The 20,564-nt window shown below is 41.6% G+C and overlaps 2 protein-coding genes and 1 long non-coding RNA gene across 7 annotated transcripts in view; 2 read left to right on the plus strand and 1 right to left on the minus strand.

Moving 5' to 3' along the window:
* Positions 1 to 20,564, plus strand: part of apip (APAF1 interacting protein) — a 239,912-nt gene that overhangs the window by 179,881 nt on the left and 39,467 nt on the right. The window lies entirely within an intron of this gene.
* Positions 1,893 to 5,732, minus strand: LOC127599445 (uncharacterized). The gene is made up of 3 exons (XR_007962114.1): positions 5,389 to 5,732; positions 4,001 to 4,100; positions 1,893 to 2,028 (listed from the first exon to the last, which is right to left on the minus strand). It is a non-coding gene; the product is annotated as an uncharacterized LOC127599445 (long non-coding RNA).
* Positions 12,637 to 15,802, plus strand: slc35c1 (solute carrier family 35 member C1). The gene is made up of 2 exons (XM_052063257.1): positions 12,637 to 13,289; positions 14,256 to 15,802. The coding sequence occupies exons 1-2, from the start codon at positions 12,776 to 12,778 to the stop codon at positions 14,831 to 14,833; spliced, it is 1,092 nt and encodes a 363-aa protein (XP_051919217.1). The 5' UTR covers positions 12,637 to 12,775; the 3' UTR covers positions 14,834 to 15,802.

A 20,564-nucleotide genomic window follows, 5' to 3' on the forward strand; every position in this document is an offset into this window, starting at 1 on the left:
GAGCAATGTTTTGAAACTGGCACCCCGTGTGAGGAGGAGAAAATGCTGTTGTGATAAACGCTAGTTTCCAAGGCCTTCCTATTGGGATGAGGATCACAGAAGCGAGTTTGGGAAGTCATTAATTGTGTGACAGTTGCTTGTCGCTGGCCTCTTTTTTTATGTCAGTCTCCTACCGTGTTACATTAGAAGGAAGCAGGATGGATTGTCTGAAAAGCTGCAAGAACTAGCATTCCCACATTGTTAAAAGTCTGTAATCCTCATAGAAAGTGCACTCGCGCAAACAGTTTCCATGTAAACAAAACGTCGGGTTCGCTGCACCAAAATTCGTGCACCTAATTCATGTGAATAGCCGTGAAAGGAATGTTAAAAGAAATGGTCATGGATGTGCTATATTTACTAAACAGGGCCTTCTTTATAGTTTCGGGGCAATTTCTTTTTTTAAATCGAGGGGAAAATAACAGAATTAGAATGCATAGTAGTAAGGATTTTGAGTTATGACATGACTGTAGTCTATTCATTCATTCATTCATCTTCCGAGCCGCTTGATCCTCACTAGGGTCGCGGGGGGTGCTGGAGCCTATCCCAGCTGTCTAATTAACTTACATTTGTAAAATTCTTGCTTAAAATTTGAAGTACACAACAGGAATGGCGGGGTAAAAAAGTTTAGTAGCTTAAAGTTCTTTCAAAGATGGATCATGAACGAGAATCGGTCCAACATAACCTTAAAAATTAATTCCAAATTTAAAATTGATGAGGAAAAGTCCATCACAAAGTAGGGTGGAAGGTAAATGGGCATAAAACCATTGGCAGTGATCACTATCCACTGTCATACAACATGTAGGATAAGGGCCACTAAAAACAATGAAATGTCAGATGTGGTACGGTGGATACATTTTACTTCTTAAATGGTAATTAAATCAGAGAAGTTAAAAGAAGAATTTGAAGATCTACACATAAAGAAATAATCCCTCAGGTAATCATTAAAAACAGCGGGGGGACAAGATTAGTTTTGCAATTGTTCAGCACCTTCATGCTAAATTCCAGTGTGCATATTATAGTATTATAAAATAGAGTTGGGGATGAAGGTAAGATATATAGACCAATAGCACTACCATCCCATAAAGGATAAATTAAAAATTAAGGGAAACAATGACAAAAGAAAGACACATTTATTGTGTGTTTTTGTGTACAGTTAACGTTAAAGCGTAAGCAAGAGAGGGTACTTTCAAAAGCAAAGCAGGTTGAAGCCTGTTCAAAAGCAAAGCAGGTTGAGCCTGTGATGTGAGCAAAGCAAATGATGCGTTTGACTGCACTACAAAGGTAGCGAGAAGACTACCTCACTGAGTGATTCATTGAATGCAAAACTGCAAATGAAGTGGAGTGTTCTGCACGCATGTGATTTCACTCCCCTGCACCGTTGTGAGAGCTTGGTTAATTATCTCTTTTGTTTTGAAATTGTTCTCAAACCAACCTTGAAAGTGCTGTTCAAAGGTGTGAACGGAAAATTTATGCTTGATCATTAAGAGGATTTTAGAAAAGTGGAAGAGCGAATTCTCTCTCTCTCTCTCTCTCTCTCTCCCTGTTCTCTCGTATTTTCTTTTTTATGTTCAATCATCACTGCAGCGTATGTTGCGTTCATTCATTTCACTCCATCTCCTCAATTTTTGACTTTTCCTCTATTTACTACAAAAAAAAATGGTTCTCTGACCTTCAGGTTGAGATTTCTTCCAGAAATGAAATTGAAAATGGGAATATGGTATACCCCAATATATTTGGTTTCAGCATTCCCCTATTGAGGCTTTGTTTTTTGTTTTTTTTTTGTTTTTTTGGAGGGGTAGAGGGAGACCTATCCTCAATTCTAAGCAGGGGCGGGGATAGCCTATTCGCATTTTTTCTCAGGTGGCGTCTGTGTCAATATAAATATTTTGTGAGTTGAGACATTCATTTGGACTTGAGTAGTGCCTTGTGGCAGCTGGCATCTACAAACCTTTTTACGATAGGGGATGCAGGGAGGGGTGATTATTCTCTCTGAGAGGTAAGAACTAAAGGAAAGTGCTCAGCCGAAAATACCAACACATGTTTCAAGGTGTTCTAGGAGTATGTTATACTCAACAGTGTCAAAGGCAGTGCAAAGAATGAGTAATGACAGTGTAAATAGGAAAACATTATTAGGTGTAGCAAGGGCCATCTCAATAGAGTGATCAACCCTAACTCTTGACTGAAGAACTTCAAATTGACTGTTGGTGGCCATGTAGTCGTTAAGGAAGTCTCCCCCCACCGCTTACCTTGACCAACCAGGGGACCGCGGCGCTACGGTATCGGCGTGCCTAGTTAAGCTGTTGCGCTGCAACTTTTCAAGAATTTTTGCAATAAACAGGAGATTTAAAACCGGCCCGTAATTACAGAGACTCTGTAGGTCTAGGTTTTGTCATCTAAGTGGGGGATGAAGAAAATCCATCTTAAAAGCTGCTGGAACATTAATAATATTTATGATGGAAGGTCTTAAGATCATAAGCAAATTCATTAATGGGTTTGCCAGGAAGTGGGTCAAGTATATATATTTTTAATTGTGGAAGGGTTGTCAGACAATTATGAGCCTTAATGCCCCTATTAGCATCAGTAATTGTGGGCCTCGCCGGAGGTTAAGGATTGTTGTTCTTAACCTCATCCCTAATGAGCTGAATCTTCTGAATAAATAATTGCAAGAAATCATGAGCTGAATGAGGGGAGTTATCAAATTGTCTGAAATGCCGCATCAAGTGGTTCAAATGGGGAATTCATCTGAATATTAAAGTCACGCATAATGAATATATTATCTGCGTGAGTCACAAAGTCAGCCACAAATCCAGGAAATGTATCTAAAAAGCCAGAGTATGGTCCAGTGGGACGGCAGATAAAAGGCAAGATAAAATGCCAATAAGGCTGTGGATCATATAAGGACATTTCAAATGTTACTTTTGATTATGTTGTTTGAAGGGGGGCTAAGTAAGAGAGCAGGTTCGGAAATAAGGGCAACACCCAAGCCCTGATTACGGGGACATGTAACATGTGAACTTACAAAGTTTGGCAAAGAGGCTTGATTTAGTTGTTAAAAACTCAATTAGGTTTTAAACAGGTCTTAAAAAGATCGATCACGATAAGATTATGGTCCATGATAAGGTAATTAACTTGCAAGTCTTTCGAGGAGACCGATCTAATATTTTATACGACAGTTTGTCAATAAAGTTGTCGGATCTCAACTATTCCTCATCACAGGATTTAGAATCGCAATCGTAATAAGATTGCATTGCCTCGGTCCCATACTGTAGTTCAAGTGGCTCATTCACATTCAGATCATTTCTCATGAAACATTTTCCCTTTACGCCACATGCTTCCATGAACAATGATGGGGGTAAAAGTGGGTCATCAGCGTTGCCTGCAAATGAACTTTATTCACTTCTGCTGTAATGCTGAAGATGGCCTGACTGTCATCTTGAAAATACAGAGCAGGAGAGGAGAGTAATTTCAGTCTTCAGGGATAACAGATGAGACCCCGTTAGATTTGTGTGGAGACGGTCTAGTTTGAAAAGGTCCCGTCTATAGAGGAAAGAGGTGAAGTTGTCCCCATAAGGAGGACAACAGTGTCCTTTGAGCCAAGTGTGGAGTTGTCTGATGCGGCAAAATCTCTCGTCCCCAAAGCATGGAGGAGCAAATGGCCCCCAAACTATGAGCCGCTTTTCGAATCCAGTATGGTGTTTAGAAGTGAGATGGAGTCATTTGTAAGTCTCTACGACTGCTGCAATTTGTGGTTGCACGCTCCAACGTGGGCAACCACGGCGCACGTTCAGACAGTGGCTGGGCAATTACATCATTAATATCTTTGATTCTAAGTATTGTTTCTCAATATAAGGCGCATGGTGTTTGTCTCTTACTCGCGACACAACTTTGACCTGCTCTACATGAATGGGAACATTAAAGAAGAGGGATGAATACGAATCTTTGTCAAAGATGATAGCAATACCGTTGCATCCATGTTTCTCCACATAACTGCCTCCGCTGACTGTGGGATGAGTCATCTGTCTGAGTCAACTTGGTCTCTTATGACAGGCCTTTGCAGCCAACTGAACAAAGGCAGACATCATCAGTGCGACAGTGATAAGTAGGGCACTCACATATATATACTGCAACTGTATTTTATGATGCTGAGCTAGAAGAAGACAAAGAATGACCAGCTTGTACCAAATATCTAACAAGCTCTTCAGTGGCTCCCTGGTGTTATTTATTTCTGAGGATAGTTCATTTATTTTTAATGAACGTCATTCATCTGCATGTCCTCATTACTTGAATGATAAAGCCTTGCAGGGTTTGCACTTTAATGTGGCATGATATCTCATATGACTGAAATTACCACTTTACTTTAAGTTTCAAGTTGATCTTTCACTCCACTGACATGAATCAATGTTCCGTTTTTGGATTTTATACATTACAGCGATGACAGGATCCTGTTGAATGACAAACGATGGAAACTTTGAAACACTGACGAACTAAGCGCTGACAGAAGTGGTTTTTGGTCCGTCATACGAATCGTCACTAACCATAGTGGTGGGAAGTCCATCAGTAATGACGGAATGTCATGACATTGTTTGTCAATCTGGTGATGTGGTTGTGTTGGCTGCTAAACCTCGGTTTCCATTCTCCAAGCCTGCTTCTATTTTAGGTCATCTCAGCCAGTAGAGGAAGCTGGCGGTTTTGTATACCTTTGAGTCCCACAGAACACAATGACATTACCTCATATTGTTTTTATTTCACCACTGTGTGTCTGTATATTTCTCTGTTTTGTTTTTTTTTTCAACCAAAACTCCTTTGTGTCAGCTTGTGCTGCGCCTCTGTGACATAGTGACCGGGACAGCCTAAAATGATTAATGTAATAAAGCGCGATTTTGGGCAATGTCAGAAAACTACAAACAATTGTTATGAAAATCCACATGCACACCTCTACGTGTGCCCACATAAATTTCTGAAAATATCAAAAATATCCCACCAATATTTTGGATTTTATGGACATGAAATGAAGAAAAGGATGAATATACAGTCATCAAAATTCTTCACAGGCGCTTATTGCAGCTTAATGTCGCTTGATGAGAAAAAACGCTTGTGTTCATGAACTCCAAAATTTAGAGTAAATGATTTTAATATTTTCTGAGATTTATGCGGGCATGAGTAGAAATGTCTTTGTGAATGTTAGTGATGACTGATAACAGTTTAGAAAAGACTCACAGACATTTCACTTAGACTTCTCTGCTCATCTATTGAAATGTAAAAGTACAACGGTAGAATGCTAGTGGTTGCCTGCAGCTGTTTTATTCTTAAAACAACAAAAAGTTTTCATTTAAGTTTAAAATGGCTTACCTGACCCAGAATCCCGCTGTGCATTGTGACCAATGGGTGAAATCCAATTTAAGTCACTTGCTATCCTACTGCTGTCATTTCGTCGTCGTCTGTTTCTTCTTCTTCTCCTTCGTTCATTGGTGGATTACATCTCTTTCTTTCAAACTGCCACTTACAGTACAGGAAGCGTAAAGCGTTTCCATCTATACCCTGCTTATAGTCAGCTCGGCCAACAAACACACGAGACAGGAGGGGCGTGTTTCTGTCAGTTACCAGCAAACCGCGCATCCGTCAGTGACGGACTGAGAAGTCCGTCGGTACTTGACCTGGTTGAGGATTACACTGACAGACGATAAAGCCACCTCCATCAGCTTCCCATCAATCTAGAGCAAAATGGGTGTATGTCAGTGACACACTGGACCTTCCGGCAGTACTGACGGAATGCCCACCAGGGAATAATTTTGGACCGGTTAGACCGCATCTGTTGTTGACGAGTCTCCATTGCGGCATTTTGATCTTTCTTTCAGTCCGTCCACATATTTTGTTGAAGAAGCCGGTTCGGTTCAATCTCAATCCTTTCTTAAGGGGTGCCACTCCTTTTCTTCCAAAAGATCACAGTGTTTTAACTCTGTACTCTCTGATGATGTTATGAGGAACACAGAGCCCCCCCCCCCCCAAGCACTGAGTGAACTCAGTCCACCCTATTTACAAATGACTGTATTAGCTCCCAACCAAATCAGTATGTTGTCAAATTCTCAAATGACACAGCTATTCTAGTCTGCTCACTCGTGACTCTGACATATGTGACACATTTGTTGACTGGTGCAATGAGCAGCACCTGAGCATAAATGTGAAAAAAACTGAGGAAATGGAATATGCCTCTATGTTTTTATGGACTTTGGATGAGTGTTGTGTTAGTCTGCACTGTATTTTGTCCACACTATATTGAACAATGTATGTCGCATCATGAGCTAGTCCTCCAAGACAATTTTCTCCTGCTGGAGACCAAATAAAGTTAAACTCAAATTCTTATATCATGAAACCTTTTAGAATTTGACTCACACTATTCTCTTTTAAAATACAGCAAAAATTAAGGCCAAAGAGCCATCAGAGGTTCAGTTGGAACATGTCAAAAGAAAGATAAGATAAGATAAGATATGATACGATACGATACGATACGATACGATACGATACGATACGATACGATACGATACGATACGATACGATACGATAAGATAAGATAAGATAAGATAAGATAAGATAAGATATCCTTTATTCGTCCCACACTGGGGAAATTTACAGCCTCCAGCAGCAAGAATGTATGTAGAAAGAAGAAAGGAGAAAGAGAAAAAAAAACAACAAACATCTTTCAATTAAATACAATATGAACACAATAGATAAATCACAGTACTATTTACAATTTTCCTTCACATCATTTAATTATTATTATTATTATGATTGTTATTTTTTATTCATCAGCCTGACAGCAGTCGGTAGGAACGAGCGTCGGTATCTCTCCTTCTTGCAGCGCGGGTGTAACAGTCTCTGGCTGAAGGAGCTACCAAGTGCTGTCAGGGTGGGCTGGAGGGGGTGGGAGGGACTGGCCATCATAGCTTTTAGCTTAGTTAGCATCCTTCTGTTGCCCACCTCCTCCAGAGTGTCAAGGGAGCAACCCAGGACAGAACTGGCCTTCCTGACCAGTCGCTCCAGTCTCTTTCTGTCCCGCGCTGAGATGCTGCCTGACCAGCAGACAATGCCATAATGGATGGCCGAGGCCACCACCGAGTTATAGAACGTCTTAAGGAGTGACCCCTGAACCCCAAAAGACCTCAGTTTCCTGAGTAGGAAGAGTCGGCTCTGTCCTTTCCTAATCAGGGTGTCCGTGTTTGTAGACCAGTCCAGTTTGTCGTTCAGAAGAACACCAAGGTACTTGTATGAGGTCACCCTCTCTATGTCCATACCATGGATGTTCATCGGTGCTGGTGAGGACTTTTTCCTGCAGAAATCCACAACCAACTCCTTAGTTTTCCGAGGGTTGATCTGGAGGAGATTCTGCTGGCACCAGTCCACAAAGTCCTTTGTCAGTCCCCTGTACTCCCGATCGTCCCCTTCTGTAATGAGGCCAACAATCGCAGAGTCATCGGAGAACTTCTGAAGGTGGCAGTTTGGAGTGTCATGTCTGAAGTCCGAGGTGTAGAGGATGAACAGGAATGGAGCCAGAACAGTCCCCTGCGGCGCTCCAGTGCTGCAGAGAAGCCGGTCCGACTCACAGCTCTGCAATCTCACGTACTACGGCCGATTTGTGAGGTAGTCTATGACCCATGCTGTGAGATGGTGGTCCACTCCGGCATTCTGCAGTTTGCCTCCCAGCAAATTGGGCTGGATGGTGTTGAAGGCACTGGAGAAATCAAAGAACATGATTCTCACAGTGCTCCCAGCCTTCTCCAAGTGTGACAGCACTGAGTGGAGGAGGTAGTAATGGCGTCTTCCACACCGATGCCAGGCTGATAGGCAAACTGCAGCGGTTCCAGTGACGGGCTCACCAGCGGTCGAAGGTGGGCGAGGATGAGTCTCTCCAGCGTCTTCATCAGGTGAGACGTCAGCGCCACCGGTCTGTAGCTGTTCAGCTCCTTAGGGTGGGGGGTCTTGGGCACTGGGACCAGGCACGAAGTTTTCCACAGCTGTGGAGCTCTGCCCAGCTTCAGGCTCAGGTTGAATATGTGCTGGACAATGTTACACAGCTGGTCAGAGCAGGTCCTGAGGAGCCGGGAACTGATCTTGTCCGGACCTGCTGCCTTCCTCACATTCATCTTCCTCAGTTGGTTCCTTACCTGCTCTGTTGTGACGGACAGGCAGGAACCAGGTGACATACTGGGTTGATGAGAGCTGGTCGAAAGAGGAGGGGGAGGAGAAGAAGTCCTCAGTGAGAGAGGTTGCAGTTTGTGGTTGGGGGAAGGGACAGACGACTGGTTGAAACGGTTGAAAAAATGGTTCAGTCCATCTGCCCAGTCCTTGTCCTTCTCGATCACTGTCTTTGGGCTGTCATGGCCTGAGATGGTTTTCAGGCCCCTCCAGACACCAGTGACATAGCTGGCCTGTAACTGGTCCTCCAATTTCATCCTGTATATCTTCTTCCCCTCCCTGATCTTTCTTCTCAGCCGAATCTGCACGTCCTTCAGTTCCTCTCTATTTCTCGACCGAAAAACTCTCTTCTTCTCCTTCAGCAGGGTCTTTATGTCAGGATAAATCCATGGTTTGTTGTTGGAAAAACACCGCAGAGTTCTGGTGGGTACGGTGTTCTCCTCACAGAAGTTTATATAGTCCGTGATGGTGTCAGTGAGTGCATCAATGTCCTCCCCATGAACCTCGCTGAAGAGTTCCCACCTGGTTGTCGCGAAGCAGTCCCGCAGAGCATCTTCAGCTTCCGATGACCATTTCTTGACTATTCTGGTCACAGTTAGCTGCCTGTGCACCAGGGGTTTGTACACAGGCTCGAGAAATACCAAGTTGTGGTCTGCTCTTCCAAGAGGGGGGAGGGAGAAGAAAGAATATAAACACCTTTAATAAGATAAGATATCCTTTATTTGTCCCACACTGGGGAAATTTACAGCCTCCAGCAGCAAGAATGTGGGTAGAAAGAAGAAAGAAGAAAGAAGAAAAAACAAACAAACACAGTTCAATTAAGTGCAATATAAATACAAAATGGATAAATCGCAGTGCTATTTACAATTGTTTTTCACATCACAAACATCACATCATTTAATTATTATTATTATTATTATTATTATTTTTATTCAGCAGCCTGACAGCAGTCGATAGGAACAAGCGACGGTATCTCTCCTTCTTACAGCGCGGGTGTAACAGCCTCTGGCTGAAGGAGCTACCTAGTGCTGTCAGGGTGGGCTGGAGAGGGTGGTAATGTATTCTTTACACTTTTTTACCCCGGAAGAAAGCATTGAGATTGTCTTGGCCAACATCAATTGACCCATTTTAAATACATTCTTCAGCGACTGAGATCAAGCGTGGACACTTGAATGAAGGATGATAGCATGAAGAGAGAGGTTGTCAACAAAAATGATATAGAAAATGAATTATGTTGTTCACATTTAGTACATTGAAATGACATGGCATTTGTCAAGTAAGGGCCAGCTCATTGTAGTCATGTGCTATTCCTGCATGAGCATAAAGAAATAGATGACACTTGAATGCTGGGTATATCAGGAGCAAGAATAAGCACAATTATGAACTGTACTTTATCTTCTAAAGTGTACAAGGTAAAAGAAAACCTAATCAGAAGATTTTACATGCCAGCCAATGACCTCAGCTTGGCCTCTTAGCACCTACAACCCCAAAGCAGAGTAAAACAGTCAGTGCCGCCGTGTCATCCTGTTTGTGAAGGAAAACGTGATGAAAAGATTGAAGCTCTGGGCTGCTCCATGCAGTGGCTCAGTAACAACTAAATTCTATTTGATTGAACATTTTTGCCATGTTGAAGGTGGAGATTTCCAGTCGCAAAGTGGTGGATGAAAAAAGGGGTTTTGAAGGATGAATCATCTTTTATAATGTATCAACTTGGAGGAAAATTATAAAGCTGTGATCTGAAATGATATAGTTAAATACACAACGTATTTGCATTTTATGTAGTTGATTTGTTCTTTTTCCACATCTAATTTCCTTAAATGGTGGACGCATTGACTTTAATTTGGCGTGTTTGGTTAACAACGAAACTATTTTCTACTGCAGTCATACCTGGAGGCGACGTGAAAGAAACGTCGATTGTTTACTGCCATCTTGTGTCGCAATATTGTATTTTACAGTCAAGTCAAGTCAAGTCAACAGTATTTATAGAGCACTTTCAAACAGCCATCGCTGCATACAAAGTGCTGTACATGGAGCGATTTAACATACACAATAAACAGTAAGAAATGGTAATAAAGGCGGTAGAAAGCACCAAGCAGTAAAATCATGCTGAGTCGAACGCCAAAGAATACAAGTGGGTTTTGAGGAGGGCTTTAAAGATGGGCAGCGAGGAGGCTTGCCGAATGTTCAGTGGGAGGTCATTCCAGAGAGAGGGACCAGCAACAGAAAAGGCTCGATCCCCTCTGAGCCTCAGTTTAGTTCTTGGTACTTCTAACAAAGACTGGTCCACAGACCTGAGGCGCCGGGCAGGTGTGTAGGGGCGGATGAGCTCAGAGAGGTAAGGTACCACGAGATTATTTAGAGATTTGAAAACAAAGAGGAGGATCTTGAAAATAACTCTAAAATAAATGGGGAGCCAATGAAGGGATGCCAGAGTAGGAGTTATATGCTCCCTCTTACGAGTACCAGTCAAGAGGCGAGCAGCGGCATTCTGGACCAGCTGAAGGCGCTTAATGGAGGACTGGCTGACTCCAAAGTACAGGGCATTACAGTAATCGAGCCGGGATGTGACAAAGGCATGGATTACTGTCTCAAAGTGTTCATGTGAGAGGAAAGGTTTTATTTTGGCCAGCTGTCTAAGGTGAAAGAAGCTGGATTTAACAACGGCACCAATTTGCCGATCGAGTTTAAAATCACTGTCCAGTTTAAGGCCCAAGTTTGAGACCGTTGATTTCAAATAACAGCTAATGATTGACCCTGATACTCTGGTCAACCGCATTTAATCAGTAATGGCTTTATGTTTCCCTTTTTTTTGACGCAAAAAAATGTTTTTACAAAGTAGCGTATTTGTTTTTGAAAGTTTTTCATTTTTGTTTTTAACTTTGCCCTCTAAATGCTCGCACAATATGGGGTTTCACCCTGCGTTTATTTTATAGCGATGATGCGTCATAAAAAAAAACAAAAACAAAAAAAACACCGGTGTTACTGATCTAAAGACTTAATTCATAAAAAATACCAGATATATTACCATATTACAATGATGATGGTGATGATTATACTATTTTGAAAAGCTAATGTGCAGAAGCAAAACATGAAGGCAGATATAGAATCAGTGAAAACAATTGAAAAGTTTATTTGCGTCGCTGATTCTTAAAACGTGAAAAAATGTTGACCAATGTTATTAATAACATGTGTGAATGCCTTCAGCATTCTCACAAAAATAAAAATAATACAATAACTACTTGACACAAAGAAGTAGCTTCCCGTGTCCAACGTTTCTTGACTACTGGTCTTCAGGACAAGCAATTTATCAAAACCCATTGACTCAAAGAAGCTGTGTACTGGTGGTATTAATATTAACAACGCTTGACGGTATAAGCAGAGCACAATCATTTTTTTCTTTTTTAATGTCAAAATAAATGTTAATTTATTCTTTCGATCATAATCTCATTGGGATAAAGAGAGTACAAGTTGAATACAACAAAACTACACAAAAGAGTGACAAATGAAATGGCTCTCATGATACTGTGCATTCACTTACCGTGCCACAATGATAACTATTACCACAAACATGCAATTTGCGCCAATATCAACATTGTTACGCTTCACAATTTGATGCTAAGGCGAGCGCGTTTGGCTCTCACAAGCGCGTCCCCTCCTCTCCGTGCACCCTAATGCGCGCACTGCATGTTTGGATTTACGAATGACTTGTAAATATGTAATAAAATACAGTATATTCGCTATGCATTATGTTGAATGCTAAAAACTGTCTTTATGTGGCTAATGTGGCTTTATGTGAGAAAGCCACACTGAGAAAGAGCAACCTATTGGAGTGTAAACCTTCAAACAGTAAGTTGCTTCATCAGTAACCATGAGCCTGTCACGTTGCGAGGTGGTGGTGGACCCCAAAAAGCAGGCAGGAGAGAGGAGCGGGGTGTATTTGAAGAATTGTATTTAAAACAAAGAAAGCTAAATCCAAAACACACAAAGTCCAAAGTATCAAACAAAAACCATGACTAACTCTAAAACATAATGAACTAAACATGACAGAAAACAAGAGCAAACAGCAACACACATGGCAGTAGCGAGACGCAACAATGACCGGACACCGAGTGTTCGGGCAGGAGTCCTTTTATACAACTAATTACCAAATGACCAACAGGTGTGCAGCTGCCGGGGGAGCCCTACAGTTCCACCTGCTGGTCCCTAAACCGAATCATGACAGAGCCAAAGAAAGTTTTTTCTGGTATCCAATACTTCCCCCAAATAAAACAGACTCTCAATAGAATGTGTATTGGAACTAAAGTTACCGAAAAATGACACAAACGTGGTTTATAACTATTTAACTTTAAATCCTGCGTCCTTGATGGGTCTGATGGTACACGCCCATTTTCATACGTCACCATCAAGGAGCTACAGGACTTCCGCAGAGAGTACGACTACGTCAGACGTCTCTCTATTCAAGCTAGCCCGTTGAAGTTCCTCATTGCTTCGTCCTCGCACCTCAGTGTGCGTTAACTCGAGTAAATGAAGACCTTTCTCTTCAGTCATGAATAGGACCCAGCTGAAGCGGTCCAGTATTTTGAGGATGGCTGGTGTGGAAATGGTGAACCGAGACGGAATCGAGGAGACCTTCCTCCTCCGGGCTGCGAGGATCGCAGCTGTGGTAGCAATGTACTGGTTCGTCTCCATAACAATGGTGTTCCTCAATAACCACCTTTTGGACAACCACGACCTGGACGCACCGTTATTTGTGACATTCTACCAGTGCGTTGTGACTGTGATGCTCTGCTGGCTGATGCAGCTGTTGTCTGCCGTGTGCCCGCAACTGGTCGATTTCCCTTTGGTCAAATTTGACGTGAAGACGTCCCGCGAAGTTCTGCCCCTGTCGGTGGTCTTTATCGGCATGATAACATTCAACAACCTGTGCCTGAAACATGTCGGAGTGGCCTTCTACACTGTGGGACGTTCCCTCAGCACTGTATTCAATGTGTTGCTGTCGTATGTGGTCCTGAGGCAGACCACTTCCTTTAAAGCCATATTGTGCTGTGGGATCATTCTAGGTACGTGTGTTCATATTTCACTTAGTCTTTTGAGTAAACGCGTTCGGAAATCTGAACTGGTCTTGGGATTGTAAACGCACACTACCAAAAACAACACACTGAAATGCAACATTCTGCTATTACCACTATCAAACAAATGGCAGTGGAATTAACACTATTTAAAAGTAACCAAATCGTTTTTTTTTTTAACTGAGTACCACAACATCAGAAGACCAATCCACCATTTCCCAATTTCTGGCCACCCCTGTGACCAAACAAGCAACATCCCTTTGTTAAAAGATATATATTTCAAACATTTACTTTGAAGACTGGTTAGCACATCCGCCTCACAGTCCAGAGGTCCAGTTTGAATCTGGGCTCCGCCCTTCCTGTGTGGAGTTTGTTTGTTCTCCCGCGTGCCTGCATGGGTGTTCTCCAGGTAATCTGATGGCTCTTGCCAGTCAATGTGGGGCACAAGTGCCGCGAGCACAGCCGGTGCGAAACGCTGGCAATGGGCACCGTACAATACAGTGTCAGCTTATGAAGTGTTTTTTAGCGCCCTTAATTAACGTTTGAACATTATTTTAGGATGCCGGTGTGTCGTTGACTTCAGTACCAACAGTTTGTGACATCAATAAAATCGCCTTCAACATAGTCTGGAAGACGAGTCGGGCGAGCCATTATGCTGTGAAATGCTGCTGGGAACAACTTCTAAATAAAAGCATTCCAAGGCATTGATGTCCATATGTTATTTGGTGAGGTATTATTTTTAAGTCGGCCTTCTTTGGCGTGTTCCTGCCATGGATAGCATGAACAAATGTTGCTGCGGTTAGCTTGACTTCTTCCTGACAATGTACATGCAAATAAGCTGGTATGCAAGGCAGAAAAAAATGCCTCGAGGATTTTTTTCTAACCGAGGTACCAGAATTACTCAATGAATTGCTTCAGCCCTAATGAAGACACCATCCTGCTTGTCTTGTTTCTCAGGTGGATTCTGGCTTGGTGTGGACCAGGAAAGCATAGCGGGCTCCCTCTCCTGGTCAGGTGTCTTCTTTGGTGTAGTCGCCAGTGCCTGTGTGTCTCTCAATGCCATCTTCACAAAGAAAGTGATGCCTGCAGTGGATGCAAATATATGGAAACTATCCTACTATAACAACATCAATGCATGCATCCTCTTCCTCCCACTCATCCTTGTATTTGGAGAGGTGGGCCGCATTACCAGGTTCAGCCGCCTCACTGATCTGTGGTTTTGGGCCATGATGACACTTGGAGGGGTGTTTGGGTTTGCCATCGGTTATGTCACAGGCTTGCAGATCAAGTATACCAGTCCGCTAACTCACAATGTCTCAGGGACTGCAAAAGCCTGTGCTCAAACTGTTATTGCAGTGTTGTACAACTCCTCCAGTAAATCCATTCTGTGGTGGACCAGTAACATGTTGGTTCTAGGAGGGTCTTCAGCCTACACGTGGATCAAGAGCCGAGAAATGAAGATGAAACCCTCCGGGCCTCAGGATTTCGCCAAAGAAAAATTGATACTTGGAGAGAAAGCAAACACAGGGGTATAGTCCCCCCCACCCCCTCAAAAAAAGAAAAGAAAAGAAAAGAAATCATAAATCTGAAAATTTAATTCAACATTTTGTCTGCTCTTTTTGTACCCATAATGTGAAATGCACTTTTGAAGCCATCTGGGGTTTAATCACACTGGGTTTATACTGTAATTTCAGGTCACTTTGTGTCATGGTGTAAACTTTTTTGTCTTTAAATTTAACACTGTTGTGGTTCCTTGACACGTGCGAGCCAAATTCACTTCATACTGAGGTTGTTACTTTATTTATGCTTTAAAATAGGCTCACAGCACAAAGCAACAAAATTGACTGAGCATCTATCAAAAAAAAAAACCAACTTCAACGTAGGTGTACTGTACGTAAAAGTACCAATGTACAGTACAGTATTTATTTCGGGGGTTATGCTACAATTGCCTTTACAACACTGACTAATCTAGTTATGTTCATGTTCCCGCCTCGGTGTAAAAATATTGTATTTCATAAACATGAGTATCATTTTCAAATAACAGTGTTTGTGTTGTTTGTTGAGCACTGACAATGAAATCAACAGTCAGCATATAAATGTCTATTTCAATTGCCCATATTTGTTAGGTTAATTTTTGTGGGGTCAAATCTTTTTTGCGCCCCCTAGTGTCCACGGGGAGCGTTTGTTTGTTTTTGTTTTGGTATATATATTGTATGAAAGAATCAAACAAGACGCTGATGGTGTAGTGGTACACTTGCGGGACCTGTGTGTGGCCAGTGTGGGATCGGATCCCAGTCAGTGACAAAATTAGAGTGAAAGTAAAAGTGTGAATGGTCGTTTGTCTCTATATGTGCCCTGCGACTGACTGGCGACCACTTCAGGGTGTAGTTTGTCTATCGCCCAAAAAGGCAGCTTCAGCAAATCCCTGTGACCCTGTTCAGGATAAACAAATTACTGTGTGGAAAATGGATGGATGGATAAATCAAATAAAACGTTGAATCAAATTACTGTGCTTTTGACTGATTGCTGTTTGGAGATTCTTCTATTTAAAAAGAGATCCTCGCAGCAGTGGCCAACAATACAACAATTGTAACAATGAATCACGTGAGTTATTTTAACTTCGACATGTTTTGACAACGGGCATATGAGCAAATAAAAACAAATGAAGTAGCTAACACACTCGATGCCACCTTAGCAAAAAGTGCTAAAGTCAATGGGTAAAATGTGCTCAAAATCAGAGAACGCCTGAATTTTAGGCGAGCTCCACCCAGATTGCGTATCTGGCTTGTGTTTTAGTTAAAATTAAAGGTCAAGAGTTAATTCAACTTGGCCAAACATCTTTTGACGAATACTTAGAGCTAAAACTATTTCAAGCATGGCTTCGTTATTATTATTATTATTATATACTTTTTAAACATAACCCACCCAAATTGATAGTTAGACCCATTGCAACGCGCTTAACAACGAAAATTATTTTGTTCAGCAACCTCCGGCAAGTGACGTCAATTATAGAAGGCCGAGTACCAGTCAGCCGTTGCAATGCATTGTTGATTGTCCCGTTAACTGCTCTCTGCGATGCGCTGTCCACGTTCAGGCAAACCGTTGTTTGAGTGACCAAAAGAAAAGAATAGGGCCCGAAAATGGACCAGAAAATTGGAACAAAAAAGTTTCGTTCTCACAATGCGGATTCATTTCACACTGATGACGACGAGCATTCTTGTTGAAACACTTCAAAGACATTGGTTTTCTCAACCGGATTTGAAAAAAAGGTAGATGGGGTAATCATTTCGTAACTCTGGCTGTTTATGAAAACAGGAGCTGGTTCGCCGCCCTCCGGGCGGCTCATCAGCTAGTTCCTGCGGAAGGCTGGTAAGGTGGTGGTTCGCCGCCCTCCGGGCGGCTCATCAGCTAGTTCCTGCGGAAGGCTGGTAAGGTGGGCCTTCGGCCCACAAAAGTGTTGTTGCTTGGTTCAACTTTTTGTTCATCTTCATTGCTTATCGCGAAAATAAAGAGATGTTTAGCTCTACTAAATAACTAACAATTTCATTGCAATGCTTGTGGGTAGACAACATTTTTTCGCTAAGATGCCCGCGATCGTAGTGAGCCACTGCCTGAGCGGCGCAGTGGCGGCGCGTGAAGTAGGTACGTTTTGAAAAGGGACAGACGGAAGGACAGACCGCGTGCGGGACGACGCGCAATATATATATATATAGATTTGATCCAAAGTATACTAAGTGTAAATTGATGTAATCCTGTACAAACATTTCAAACTATATTAGTGCATGGATGGGAACTTCTGTAATGATTTTGCAACCAACAATGCTGCCGATATAATTTTTGGAGTGGCAAACAATGCAACAGAGCTACCTTAGCAATGACAATGTAATACACCAACGCACTTGTAACGTGTGCTCTCAGTGCTAGTGGGAATAGATGGACCAAATAGGTACAGTAATCCCATCGAGCACAATTTACAGCACGGCACAGCATAGAATTGCAAACAATAACTTTAGGCTCATAACTGCTGCCTATACAGTTTACCGTTCTTCTAATCCCGATGGGTGTCGTCTCCACTCCATGTCAGGCTGTTCAGACACAACATTTTCCGCATCCTGAGCATTTGCGCGTACATGTATGGTCCATCATACAACTTTCCAACTATCTCTTCTTCCTCTAACTCAGTGGTGTCAAACTCACGTGACATTGTGGGCCACATACGGCCTCGGTAGATGTCTACTGGGCCGGACCAAAATTATACCATACTCTGCTATTAATAACCAAAATAATATAGCTTTCGTTTGTTTTGGTCTAAAAAAAGCACAAGAACAAGAGGAGCATTTTGAAATTTAATGAACAGATCTTTTACAAAACATTTCATGATGCACCTTCGATTTCCTTAGACAAATGTGCAATTCACTTTAATCATTCACATATATGCATTGACATGTCCTTGAAGGCATCTGCTGTGTTGGGTCTGTCTCAGTGACTGACTGAGACTGCTGTTGTCTTCTTCTCTGATCAAAACAGTGTGCCCCCTAGCGGATACTCTATGAATGTCACCTTCATAGGCGTCGGTAGATGTCTACTGGGCCGGACCAAAATTATACCATACTCTGCTATAAATAACCAAAATAATATAGCTTTCATTTGTTTTGGTCTACAAAAAGCACAAGAACAAGAGGAGCATTTTGAAATTTAATGAACAGATCTTTTACAAAACATTTCATGACGCACCTTCGATTTCCTTAGACAAATGTGCAATTCACTTTAATCTTTCACATATATGCATTGACATGTCCTTGAAGGCATCTGCTATGTTGGGTCTGTCTCAGTGACTGACTGAGACTGCTGTTGTCTTCTTCTCTGATCAAAACAGTGTTCCCCCTAGCGGATACTCTATGAATTTCACCTTCATAAAAATATTAATTCCGTGTCTTTATATGCATTTTTTTTCACTTTTAAACTATCCTGCGGGACTGATTGAACCTCCTTGGTGTCCAGTTCCTGTCCGCGGGCCCTATGTTTGACACCACTGCTCTAACTCCTCAAACATCTCGACCCTCCTCCCTGCCCCCTACAGATAAGTTTAAAATGTCACTTTTTTTCCGAATCGATTTCCGACTGGCTTTGTACACTTACCATTGGGAGCCCCACTATTGTTGTTTTAAAGTGACATCACACAATACGATTACTTGATCAAATTCATGAAATAGAAAATATTGTTTCATACTTTATTTAATGTATTTAGTTTATTTATTTTATTTGTGACATAAAAATATTTCAATTGGGAGTTTCTCACATTACTTCGCAGGTGACGTTTAAAACAAAAGAGTAAAATCATGTGTGTTGATACTATGATGGGAAATTTTATTTAAAAATTGTATTGCTAATCCGATCAGCTGAGATTCAAATCTAAAAAAGTAGATGTGTCTACTATGAGTTTATGGCTCAAAAAGCCAGTAGTACTTGTTTTTACAGTGTTTGAAAAATGCTTGTTCACTGTCTTTTAACCTGATGGGTAAACAAGAATATTTTAATGAACCTGCAATTGTGTTCTCACTTCTCAGAAAAGAAAATGCAAACGACTGCGTCGCTGCTGTAATTCCACATTTTGACACTTGATAGCAGCAACACTTCACTTCAGTGGATAATACGACTAGAGCTGATTCCTATTGCATTTCATCTTGACTGAACCCTATTTTGACATGAAAATCACATTTTGCACCACCCCTACACATCCAACCAACCACCCAAAATGAGCCCCACTAGAGTTCAGTTAAATACAAAGCAAACACAGATGATGAAGTTCCGTTTTTCAATGCATTTCTATTGATAGAAAAAGCAAAGCTTTTGGTGTTTACCTTTCATTTGCTCTCAGTATTTTTCCAACCACTATTTTTCCCTGGCTCAAGCAGAAATTGCCACTTAGAGTCCCATCTGTCATCTGTCAGGTTGACAAACACAAGGAAAGAAATGGATCCCTTTTGCAGTTTTTGCATTGCTCTAGAAAATTATACTTATCGATAATTCTGCCTGTATGTGTTTTTGAGCACTGTGTACCAGTTTCCCAATTTTCTTGAAACATAAAACCTTTTTTAAACAAAGCTATCTCGAAATGGCCAGATTTTCATGAATGTCATTCACATCTCTGCCTGTCCACTGTTGCCAAAGTCCATGTCCATGGTTATTAAAGAGGCTGGCTGCTGGTTTCTTTTCCACGGCTGCCTGTTCCTTTTGCATTCAAATTGAATCTGCTCAAATGTCTTATTAACAACTCCAACAGGATGAGCAAAGCAATTACGAGGCACACATTTGATAGAAATGTGAGTAAGCCTGCATAGGCTTCATTTAGCCCTCTCAGGGTCACGAAATGGAGAGTAGAAACGGCGAGCACCGACCATGTTTGGCAGAGCTGATTTTTGCTTAGCTTCCGTGGAAAGAATACCATTCAAACTCCAAAACAGACAATTTTGCATTATTATGATTAATCATCTCCATTTGTGTTCTGCTATGCTTGTCTGGCCTTGTCGTTTCAGAGTGCGGGCTTTCTGTTTCTCTCATCATGCATGTGTTTTGTTCTGTTTCTGCTCTTATGAGGATTTTTATCTCACTAAAGCTACGCCGTTAATAAAAAAATAATTACAGCATGAATGAAGAAATATAACCTGTTGATGTTACCTAACAGATAGCTCAGTTGACCACCCACCATCAAATGAATTTGAGTTTGATTTCAAATAAAGGGATGATAAATTGGTGGATATGAGATGAGAGTCAGGGCAATATTTGCCCAAGTTAAATTTGATGCTACAAGGGAGAGCTCTAAAATCCTAGCTCTTGAGGTACACATTGATATAACTCTTCCAATTTTATTTCCTTTTCTTTTGGGCAAATAATCTACCATTGTCCTACAAACTGTGATGCGTATCTGCACTGCATTATTCCACTATAGTTAGCATTGGACTACTTCAGCTTGAAGCTCATAATTATTTTGTCGCATGTTTTAAAATAAAAAAAGTATCGTAATGTAAACCCAAGTACAGAGGTAAAAACAAGTCTTGGCCGCTTGCTGATTTCTTATACAATAAATATATAAGACTTGCAACATACAACTTTTTTTTCAAGAAAGAAAGACTCCGATTGTAATTGGAATGAAACCCTGTTGCTTTGCCATTCTGCATTAAATCTGCACAGGTATGAATGTCTACCTTTTGGGCAGTGTCTTAGTTTCTATGGGTAAATACTGCATGTGCAATATGAGTGCGTCAA

This window comes from Hippocampus zosterae, chromosome 4 (genome assembly GCF_025434085.1).
Source record: "Hippocampus zosterae strain Florida chromosome 4, ASM2543408v3, whole genome shotgun sequence".
NCBI classification, from domain to species: Eukaryota; Metazoa; Chordata; class Actinopteri; order Syngnathiformes; family Syngnathidae; genus Hippocampus; species Hippocampus zosterae.